At 46.2% G+C, this 12,017-nt stretch overlaps 1 protein-coding gene across 2 annotated transcripts in view; it reads right to left on the bottom strand.

The window, feature by feature from the left end:
• kalrna (kalirin RhoGEF kinase a) overlaps positions 1-12,017 on the bottom strand; it is a 151,555-nt gene that overhangs the window by 74,671 nt on the left and 64,867 nt on the right. For both annotated transcript variants that reach the window (XM_077002742.1, XM_077002744.1), the window contains exons 4-9: positions 9,306-9,498; positions 8,372-8,884; positions 6,140-6,262; positions 5,303-5,494; positions 4,869-5,000; positions 3,038-3,268 (exon numbers count right to left, since the gene is read on the bottom strand). In XM_077002742.1, the coding sequence (XP_076858857.1) occupies positions 3,038-3,268; positions 4,869-5,000; positions 5,303-5,494; positions 6,140-6,262; positions 8,372-8,884; positions 9,306-9,498 (1,384 nt within the window). The remainder of the gene's footprint in view (positions 1-3,037; positions 3,269-4,868; positions 5,001-5,302; positions 5,495-6,139; positions 6,263-8,371; positions 8,885-9,305; positions 9,499-12,017) is intronic.

Below are 12,017 nucleotides of genomic sequence, written 5' to 3'. Positions count from 1 at the left end.
TTTGACGCTATTAAAGGTTGACATGTTAAGTGCTGTAGATACTGTACATGAGGTAGAGCTAATCCGCTGCTTTACCCATTAACTTAAAAACATTATTTAAAAGTACAAAACATCGAATAGAATGAACATTAAAACAACATCAAATTAACAATAAAGAACATAAAAAAAAATCCCATAAGCTAAAATGGAAGATATTTCTGAACCATAAGATTATTAATCTAGAGTTCACACTCTCACACTCTCTTAATCACAATCCGTCTCCTCCCCACAAGAAGATTTATTTTTGATTACCAGCATCACCAGAGAAACTTTGAGACAATGACTCATGTGTCTCTGATAACCCCAGGACTGCAGTGACCATAGAGACAGGGACAGAGACAGGGACAGAGACAGGGACGTGGACACTGTTAAGCTCTGCTCATGTCTCTTCACAGTACGGCCCTCTTCACGTATGTTCCATTCATCCTCACACAGGTTAACGCCACTGTAGGTTTCTGAAACACAGCAGGCACTGGTGTCCAAATACTGAACAAGGTCAGGTTTGCACCTGTGCTGCAGACGTGTGTGTGTGTGTCTGGCCTCCACACACACACAGCTTAGCTGTTGTCTCACATATGAGTCCACTCTGTAGCTTGGGAGGTCCTGTTTGGTCAGGTTGAATACTTGCTATTGCTTACACCTTAACTGCACCCTCATAGAGCTATTTAAGAAGTTGATTCTTTAGATTACCAAAATCTGGCAAACATTTTGGGGGGCAGGGACCACAACAGGCAAGATGGTTGCCATAAAATAATAAAGAAAAATAAATGTTTAGGTGCAAACTGTAAATGAAAATGTTAAATTATTGAAATGATTGAAAGTGAAAAGAAGAGAATTATTTTTGCAAGAATTCATACAAAGGAAATATTAGCATTCCTTAATATGGTGTCCAATCGTGGTGTTTCAGGTAATTAACTTTTAGCTATGAGGCCATGTGTGGGCGTTTGGGCTGCATTACACAGCACTTATCCATGTAGACTTGAGGAGCTTCATTAACTGACCTTATGATGTGTAAAACAGTTAAAAAGTGTGAGAACAGGGACATTAGTGGAATATAGACAGAGTTTATCTTCACTGTGCTCACCACAGCTTAGCCTGGGAGACATGGACACACACGCCCTATAGGAGAGGAACGTTCTAGCAGCGGGGGAGGAGGACGAAAGGCTGTGATAAGAGATTATCCCACTAGAGAAAAGTCATCATTCGAAGCCAAGCTCACGTGAGCTTTCCACTCCTCCGGGTGCAGGCAAACGTGAGCCCAGCTCAGGATTTGACGCTGGCTGGCATTTCTAGCCCCGCATGCAGATCTTGATTTGGCCCAGAGGCCTAGGCAGCTGTGGCAGTGTGGAATCAACATAGACCCATGGGCCTGCGGTGCTGATGAAGCCCATGTGCCTTTGTGTGACTGAGGGTGGTGGGGAGAGGTGGAGGAGAGGGGGTGTGGTGGATGGAGTTGTGTAGGGTGGAGGAGAGGGGGGTGTGGTGGATGGGGTTGTGTAGGGTGAAGGAGAGGCTGTGTGGTGGATGGAGTTGTGTAGGGTGGAGGAGAGGGGGTGTGGTGGATGGGGTTGTGTGGGGTGGAGGAGAGGGGGTGTGGTGGATGGGGTTGTGTAGGGTGGAGGAGAGGGTGTGTGGTGGATGGGGTTGTGTAGGGTGGAGGAGAGGGTGTGTGGTGGATGGGGTTGTGTAGGGTGGAGGAGAGGGGGTGTGGTGGATGGGGTTGTGTAGGGTGGAGGAGAGGGGGTGTGGTGGATGGGGTTGTGTAGGGTGGAGGAGAGGCTGTGTGGTGGATGGGGTTGTGTAGGGTGGAGGAGAGGGTGTGTGGTGGATGGGGTTGTGTAGGGTGGAGGAGAGGGGGTGTGGTGGATGGAGTTGTGTAGGGTGAAGGAGAGGGGGTGTGGTGGATGGGGTTGTGTAGGGTGGAGGAGAGGGGGTGTGGTGGATGGAGTTGTGTAGGGTGGAGGAGAGGCTGTGTGGTGGATGGAGTTGTGTAGGGTGGAGGAGAGGGGGTGTGGTGGATGGGGTTGTGTGGGGTGGAGGAGAGGGGGTGTGGTGGATGGAGTTGTGTAGGGTGGAGGAGAGGGGGTGTGGTGAATGGGGTTGTGTAGGGTGGAGGAGAGGGTGTGTGGTGGATGGAGTTGTGTAGGGTGAAGGAGAGGGGGTGTGGTGGATGGGGTTGTGTAGGGTGGAGGAGAGGGGGGTGTGGTGGATGGGGTTGTGTAGGGTGGAGGAGAGGGGGGTGTGGTGGATGGGGTTGTGTAGGGTGGAGGAGAGGGGGGTGTGGTGGATGGGGTTGTGGGGGGTGGTGGAGGAGAGGGGGGTGTGGTGGATGGGGTTGTGGGGGGTGGTGGAGGAGAGGGGGTGTGGTGGATGGGGTTGTGGGGGTGGAGGAGAGGGGGTGTGGTGGATGGGGTTGTGGGGGGTGGTGGCTTGCAGCCAGTCACTCACAGACAGGCTGAAATTGAGGATATTAAGTGTTCCTCTGGGCAGGGATCCAACCTCAAAAATATTAGAGGGAATAAAAAACCATTGTATAAAAAAAGAAAAGAAAATTATGCATAACTCTAAATTTATGGTTAACTGCTGACAAATCTCCTCTTTCGGTATTCTGGACTCTGAATTATGGCTATATTACAGCACAGTTACATGTGAGCAAGCAAAAGGATAACTGTATAATTACACGAGTCTATTCAGTTTAGAGGAAGACTACACAGGCCTTTCAGTATAGTTGCTATGGTGAAATGATCAGAGAAAGTGGTGCAATAGCTCACTTAGAAGATGAAAACAGTTCTTGCTTGTCCTCCACGTTGTCTACACACTAATATCATTTTTTTCAGAGGTTTTGTAAAAAATAATCCCGACAGCAGATAAGATTTATCTCTATTGATTTGGATGATACTGCCGCTTTTGTTTTGTCTGCATTCAGCATGACCCCGGAATGTATGTATCTAATTTCGGTGTGTGTGTGAGTGTGTGTGTGTGTGTGTGTGTCCATTACCTGTTGCACGTCTTGCTGGAACACGCACAGTTGGAGGCGTTGATGCAGACGCACTTTGCGATGCTGCCAGATGCTCTCGAGACGGCGGTGGTGATGCAGAACCTCGTGGACCACGTCCAGGATGCAGTGCACGGCTTTGGAGTAGTTTGCCGTCGCCGTGAGCGACTCGGCGTTACCGGGGCTGAGCGGTCGCTGCAGCACGTCCAACAGCGCCTTCCCGTCCTGACTCACCTGCACAGAGGGGGAGGGGCCAGACGGTCAGCGGGCAGACGGACCAATCAGGCGAGGAGAGCCAAGTGGACAGGGGCCGTGTCCAGTTCTGAACACGGCTGCGATCACCCCGCAACGCTTTTAGACTAAATGAATCACGTGGGTCCAGTGGTGATGAACATTCCCCTCTTCCATTACGGTGTCTCCACTGACTACTCCATGCAAAGGAGTCTAAAGTCTGATGAATGTAATTATAATATTCTCACATGTTCTGCATTGTAGCCACAAAGACAAGAACACAGAGAAAGTGCCGTGCGTTGCTATTGCTATAGCGACAAGAAAGAAAAATGCTTTGTTTTCCTTTTCATTTTATTTTATTTCCCACATAATCACAGTCCTCAGTCGTACTGGTAACCCGTGCAGTGTATAAGACAGATGTGCACTTGTAGGCTATGTTAAAATATGAGGTTTTATCCAGAAGGCAGACAGCTGAATCTCTTATACATCACATCTATTCACTTCATCAGTCGTGGCAATCAGGGCGAGATGATGGAGAATGTGTCCCAGAGTGGGCCTGATCTCTGTTTGCACTCGACCATCGATCAGCCTAAGAATCATTCACAAAGGGCTCTCCTCTCTCCTCCACAAATCAACCTTGTTAGTGCCAGAATTGCATTTCTATTGCTGGGCACTTACTCTGTCTTCAGCATGAGAAGGACGAACGTTAAATAATTCGCTGTTTGCGGGTGACTCTTATAGAGGTTTTTCTAAGCGTCGCTAAATATGGCATAAAGGATTGTGTTCTTTATCCTTACTGCAAATGCTAACCTCCGTGTGCCCTTACAGGAAAATCCTCTTATTTTTGTCTGGAAGAGGCATGTTTCAGAGATCACAAGCCCTGAACCAAAAAGGGAGCTCCTTTACAACTAGAAAAGGTCACCTTAGCTTCTGGGGTGGCTTAAGAACATGGCAATTTTACCCCAGATATGCAGCGGATACATCTGGGTTTCAGAGCAGTGCCGTATCTCGAAGCAGCATGTGACACTGAAATCTACATAAGACAACATGACATAGCCTATTTCCACGGTCTAAACTGTTTAAACTACAACAAACCACATCCCTCCAAAGCATTCTGGTTGGTGAAAAATGTGTTTTCCCCTAATGAAAATGAAAATGGACTTGTGATAGGAGATATGAGTCAAATTGAAACTGTCCCTGAAACAATACACACCGCATTTAGATTTTTCATTTTGCAAGTAAGTTAACAGTGAGTAAGAATGCTGGATTTGCTGGAAATGATGGATTTGTCCTGACCTATATACACAGCACGTAGCCAAGAACCTGAGAGTGCTCTGTAAAACGTATCAATTACGGGGTGAAACAACACAATTATGCAAATATTCTGAATATATTAGAAATATAAATATTCACACTCTATTAGTAGGAAGAACAGATTTAAATCCGTCTGTACGCAAATATACAACTACTGACAGACATCAGGACTGTTTAACAGATACTGTACAAGATGGGTAGTGTGAAACAAATTAGAAATACATGACTACGTGTATATCACTCGCTGTATATGGATAGAGCAGAGGTCTGTGTTAAGGGTGTTGCTTACTTCTGTGTAGGCCTGAGTGACCTGTTCATATAGAGTCTGATGGTGGTGAATGGCCCGTTCAAGATCCTGCATCTCAGAGGGAAGACCACCCTCATTACACATCTTACACCAGGTTTCCACACCTGAAAGAAACTGGACACACACACACACACACACACACACACACACACATACACACACACACACACACACATACTCAGCAAAGAGAAGGTGTGACACATCACTTGGCCCAGAAATATTCCTCACTCAACTTTGGATTATATATTAAGCCCTACCAGACAACAGGCTACATTTCACCCCACACAAACTCAAAGTTTCAAGAGTAAATCCTTTCGGGCCTAAAGCCCGACCACGTGCACCATGATTGTGGTCTGGCACGTGCACTGTGGGTCTGCTGAGGTCCTAACAGGCTTCTCCGCTCAGGCCGGCCATACTTGTTCTGATTTCTGGTGGAAGACGGCGGACATGGCAAGGATGGTGCTACGCTCGTCCAGCGCAGCAGCAAAGCTCTTCCACTCCTGGTCCAGCTGCGCACTGATCTGCTTAATTTGCTGCGAGGCGTAGTGTCCTGCCTCCGACAGCCGCGATGCCACCGACATGATGCGGTTGATGTTCACGTAGGCGTTCTGCGGGAAACACACAGGGCTACATCACGGACAGGGCAATGGGGGCGGAGGTCAATGCTCGGTGAACTCTAGGGTCTGATTGCGCATCTGTCTTTGAATCCTCACTCATGAACATCTTTTGTGCTTCTCTCCATCTTTAACGCTCAGTTTCTGAACGCTTGAGTTCTGGATGTTGTTGGGTGACAGTTTTCAACCCACTAGTGATGCTGATGTGACTAAAAGCTTCAGTAACATTGCTCAGTGTGATAAGCATCTATAAGGATCAACTCCACACATTGGATAAGAGCGCCTGCTAAATGCCGTAAATGTAAATGTAAAGTGTGCCTCTAACGTGTCAACATACTGTGTTGAGAACGGCCCCTCCCCCAAATCATGTCCAGTCAGCAGTGGTCCTGAAACTGACCAGTGGTAAATAGGGAGAAGGTGTCTGAGTGAAGTGGAAGCATTGGTTTCATTTGCGCTTCTCCGTGGAGATTAGTGAGTTTTTAGCCAATCACGTTTGAGACATGGCATGAAAAGATCAGCGGCATCACACTATCTCAGTATTTTAGCACTCTGTCTCTCTCTCACACACACACATACACACACACACACACACACACACACACACTACAACAACAATAATAGTTATGAGAAAAGCTGCACCATGGAGTTCATGGCGAAGTGGTTGTGCTGCGTCTGTAGGTCGACGGCGTGCTGGTAGCTCACGCCGATCTCTGTGTGGCTCTTCAGGAACAGCTCCTTGTTGTGGCTGATCCAGTCAAACATCTGCAGGGTAAACACACAGCAGCGTGGGTTGGGACTCCACTCCTCCCTTCTAACCCACAGAACACCCCCCCCCCCCCCCCCCCCCCCCCCCCCCCCCATCTCCTTCACAGACAGCGAGATATGCGTGGGAGGGTGAAACCGTGTCAAATATCAGGAGGGGAAAGAAATCCAGACCTGTTATAGCTTCTCGTTTTTACATGTCACTTTATTCCTTCTTGATAATGTAGTGAGGCGTTATTAATCACAATCAGTGACACGATATGTGAGAGGCGAGAGATAATGGGACCCGGTCATTTAGAAAACGTTCGAGTTCTCCTGACAGAAGGTGATAATACTCACATTTAGATGGGTGTGAGATCAGTGTGAAATGAGCTTATACAGAGAGGCCTGGTTGTTTCACACTTCCATGGCAACAGCTGAAACAGTCTGTTTTGAAGGATCTAGTTAATGAAGTACTATAGTGGCTGGAAAGTGCTTGTATGGATAACCTCTCTAGGGACTTTTAAGGGTTTTAATTACTATATGTGTTATCTGCAATTTTTTTCTAGCAGATTATCTTTGTTTAAAACAACATAAAACAATACTACTACTACATCTAATAATACACATACATTATTTACAGACTACAATGGATTTCATAAATATTTATGAATTATAAGTGAAACCTAATGATCATTGTCACACTAAGGTTGAAATAGTATAGTGTAGTATAGTTTATTTATTGTCACATCACGAGAGTACCGGGGTACAGGTGAAATATCTGGCGAGATTTGACTACAAATGTGCTACTGTTCTATTAAATGACAGCTGGATGCTATACATCCAGGGAGGCGTGTTAATGAACCTGAGACTGTCTCCTCCTCCTGGCTAGGGCACTCTGGCACAATGACACACTCGCGTTCAGCTTCAGTCGTTCCACCGCACACTAGAGGTGCTGGTCTTAAAACGCATTTGACCCTCGATTCATGTTGTTTAAAAAATTCCACATTGTCCTCATAAAGAAATGTAATGAATAGAACAAAACCTTCTTTCCCTCCGGGCATCCGGGTCAGAATATTTCCTCGCCGCCACATCTTTATTGAAAATCTGGCGTGATAGAAGACTTCAAAAGGCTCCTCTGACCGGCCCTAAAGGCGTCTACCTTCATGTCCAGAGAAGCTGTCACGGCAGAGATCAAACGCATGGTAATGGGGAGTGAAGGAGAGCTACAGTGAGGTCAGCCCAGAGCCCGAGCGCTCGCACACAAACCCACACGCAGGCCCGCACCTTCTCTGCCCTCTCTGATTAACGTTTTTGATCCGGAGATGTGAAGATCTGAGCAGGCTTCCCTGGGATCCCTGTGAAAGATCTCCGTGTCAACGGAACTGAATGCAAAAAAGTCCCTTTTAAAAAAAAGAGCGTGGAATGCAAAGTACTCAAATTTGTAAAAGCAGGTGCACCAAACCACTGGGCGAACGGCTATTTTGGAACTGGGCACCTTCAAGCAGGAACAGGACAACATTTCGGTTCCCCAGCCTGGATGCACCAGCGAAATCCATGTTCTGTATCGAGTCCACGGACACTGAGGCGTGTGAAGCAGGTAATGATGTGTTTTAAGGGGAGGTGTTTTAATGCTGGAGCACTTCTCCACGTGTGAAGTTGTTTTCAAATCAGTGATGACCCCTCGGGGAGATGCATCATAGCTTCATAGTAATGAAGCTCCTGCTCCGAATGGCATGTCTGCTGTAACAGGAATCGTCCTCTGCAAGACTCATCAACACGACGCCCCTGTGGGTCTTATGGCTAGTTTGTCTGTGTTTGCTGCATTGCCAGTATGCACTACACTAGCCGGATGACTGATCCATCTATCTAATTCTTCCACAGGGAAATAAAAGCAAAATGAGGTTTTTTTTTATGTTTGCTGTAAGATGTAGCATACTTTGGAAAGATACTTGACTTGAATAATGTCACCCAATGTAAGAGAAAATGAACTGAGTGTGTTGGATGCTTTTGTCTGTAAACCAGAATACGAATACGCAACACCAGTGCTGTAAATTCTAACACATTCTAACACACAGAACGTATGGAACGCAGCTCAGTCACAGCTCAGCTCCCTCCACCCTCACCCACCTTCTCCGCGTCCTGCTCGAAGAGCCGCAGCTGGAAGCATTGGTCCAGCTTCAGCTTCCTCACGTGCCACATCTGGTGTAGATGTTGCCTGGTGCTGTGCAGCTTGTCCAGCAGGCTGGCGATCTTGGGCACCACGCTCTGGAAGTCTGCGCTGCCCGAGATGCAGTTGCGGCCCGAGAAGCCGTCGCTGGAGCGGATGCACTGCAGCAGCCGCTGACCTTCTCGGTCCAGCTCCTCCACGGGAGCCTTCATCACCCTCTTCTTCAGCTGCGTGTGCTCCTCGATGAGCCTCCGCGAGCCCTCCACGTCCACGGGGAACTCCTTCTTGGCCAGCTGCTCCTGCAGCTCCTCCAGGCGTGAGAGGAGGTGCGCGGCGCTGGCCAGGAACTCCTCCAGAGCCACACGGAGCTCCATCCACTGCTCGTGGTCGTACTCGAGGGAGCCGTCAAAGTCGTCCGTCAGCTGAGACGGGTCCACGAGCTTGGTCAGGCCCTCCACTGACACCATGCTAGTCTGCAGAGCAGCGCAGAAGGAAAGCAGAGAGTGATCGGGGTTGTGCAGATAGGAGAAGGACATCTCGTTCCTCCCTTCAGTGGAAAGCCTCTGGGATACAACTGAGCCAATAACAAGGGCTGAAGCTTTTACCACAGCACTGTTTAAATCATAAGCTGACTACTGTAACACCCCTACATAAAATTTATATCACATATTTTTACATAACTTTCATTTAGTCATTAATCTACACATATTTTGAGATCAAACACATTGAAGAATTATTCAGGACAGTTTTTACTTGGTGTTCTTGTATTAGGAATTTATTTAAAACCTCCAGCTGCTAAGCAGGACTATTCATGTATTAATCACTTAATGTGAAAAAAAAGTGAAAGTTTTGGCAGCAAAGCAGTTTGGTTGCAGCCAGGGGACTCAGCAATACCTCAAAGGTGAACTTGGCACTGCCAAAGTTGGTCTTTTGCTTCTGCCAGAAGTTGTCTGGTTTGATGATGAGGGCGACGCAGATCTCAGCAGGGAACGCTTCCTGTAGCGTCTTTAGTAAAGGCTTGACCAGCTCCCATTTGGATCCCCGCATGTCAATGATCACTGTGAAACCACGCTTGGATACATCCTCACTGGAGAGAGAGAGAGAGAGAGAGAGAGAGAGAGAGAGAACACTCTAAAACCATCCATGTCCTGTAGGACACTCTGAGAATCATTCTTAAGAGGAAACACTGCTTAATGTTCTCTGATCAAATGAGACAAATTAACTCCTCTAACACTCATCTAAAAAGTAATGGCTTGAGCTGATAAGAAGGCAACAGTATCTCAATAACCACTCTGTACGCCTGAGGTCTGCAGAGGAGCGTTCCTCACAAATCCAACACGTCGGACCGTGAAGCTGATGGCCTACAGCAGCAGATGAGACTCTAGGTGAACCTCCTGGAGGCACTGAACAGGCAACTGAGGCTACAGTTCACATGGGCTCACCAAAACTGGACAATAAAAGCCTGGTCTGATGAGTCTCACTTTCTGATGGGTTGGAATTTGGATTAAACAACATGAAAGCATGGATCCATCCTGCCATCCATCCATCATTTCAGCAACAGTTCAGTTGGCTGCTGGTGGTGTAATGGTGTGAGGAATGGTTTCTTAGTATACTCTGAACCACTTAATACCAGTTAGGCACTGTTTAAATCCCACGGCCTACCTCACTATTGATGCTGACCATGTCCACCGTGGCCAAAGTGTAACCATCTTCTGATGGCTGCTTCCAGCAGCATAAAAGTCACAAAGCTGAAATCATCTCAAATTGGTTTCTTACTCAAATGGCCTCCACAGTCACCAGATCTCAATCCAATAGAACACCTTTGGGATGGGGTGGATCAGGAGATTTGCATCATGGATGTGCAGCTGACAAATCTGCAGCAAATGTGTGATGCTATCATGTCAATATGGACCAGACTCTCTGATGAATGATTCTAGCACCTTGTTGAATCTGTCATAAAAAACTAAGAGAGTTCAAAAGGCAAAAGAGACCAATCCAGTACTAGCAAGTTGTACTTGTGTCCAGTGAGTGTAAAGTGTACAAATGATAATGAACAGTATAACTGAGAGTAAAATTCTAATTCACATGATCTTCAAACATATACCAGAATAATATGGTAATAGTTTATGAATGAATAGTCTCTTAACATTCATTACCTAGGATGTAAATCTATCAACATTTGAAATGCTCATGTTGTCCATAATGTTTTCAGAAGCACCAGGAAATGGACTGTGTCCAGGCAATCAAGCAAGACATGCATCTTAGCTTTTGCTTTGTAGCTGAACACAATGATTAGAAGATTAAAAGAAACATGAAGTAATTGATTTGCTCTGCTGCCTTTGTTTCTGTGCAGCGCAGAGGACTTTGTGCTGCTCCAAAATTGAATTGAGAAAATTTGATTCAGACATTCAAATACTACAAGACTGCACAAAGAATGCAGTCTTGAACAACACGAAGACACAAATTCTGCCACTTTCATTTTGTTGGGGTTCGTGGTCTCTGTGTGTCTCAACTGCATTTTATTTTGACATGACACTAGTATATGTCGTATAAACACCTTCACGATTGCCTGTTTTCACATTTACAATTCATGATTGCAGGTGTGTGGGTGTGTGCGTGTTGGAGTGTGGGTGAGTGCGTGTTGGAGTGTGGGTGAGTGAATCAGGAGTATACTTTCTTTGGCCTAAATAACAGCTCATAAAAAAGAAAACAACTTTACATTCATGAATACCATGACCATGACTGAAGTAAACAAACCTACACAATGCATTAGCTGCTCAATTAGTCTTGTTTAATCTGCTTTCAGAAAGACTTTCATTGAGTTTTTATTTTAGTCAGGCTATATCCCAAAAGCAAGACGTATCCCACTTATATCTGAGAAGTAAGTTATTACTCGCAGTGCAGTGGCTATTGCGATACTGCATGTATTCTTGATGGAAATGTTTACAGAACAAGTATCTTTCATGTTATAATGAAAGGACAAAGTAGAACTAGCATATGAACACAGGAGGAAGGCAGAAGTGTGTATTAAAGCCATGTTCATGCCCTTACTGGGGACATGGAGCCTGTCATCACTACATGGACATGCTTGACTTGATTGATTTTCCCTACACACAACAAACCAACCCCAGGCAATGTTACACAGCCATCTGACAGAGATGATGCAACATATGATGTCTTCTGGAAATCGATTGGGTATACGCATGTGTGTGTGTGTGTGTGTGTGTGTGTGTGTGTGTGTGCGTGCCTATGTGGGATTTCTTTTCTAAACTCATCCTCAATAAGGCTATTAAAAATATTAGCTGTTGTAATTATGCATTTTGTCACATTGCTATTGTAATACAGAAAAACAGACCTCAGGAGACACACATGACCAGCTGCTACATCATTTCTCAGGGTCTTACTGGTGAGGGGTAACATAAGACATCCAACCCTTTACTTCTAGATCCTCTTCCAAATCCTGTGATATGAAGCTACAGAATTAGCATGCTGGTACGTCTGGGTGAGGGTCAAAAGCTTCTGAACGTGAGGAGCTGACAGTCTGAGTTCAGGGCAGCGCTCACGCCCACACACTATGGTCTCCATGGCTTCCATCAAAGAACAGAC

Source organism: Brachyhypopomus gauderio, chromosome 4 (genome assembly GCF_052324685.1).
Source record: "Brachyhypopomus gauderio isolate BG-103 chromosome 4, BGAUD_0.2, whole genome shotgun sequence".
Classification (NCBI taxonomy): Eukaryota; Metazoa; Chordata; class Actinopteri; order Gymnotiformes; family Hypopomidae; genus Brachyhypopomus; species Brachyhypopomus gauderio.
This window is presented reverse-complemented; position numbering and strand designations above follow the sequence as displayed.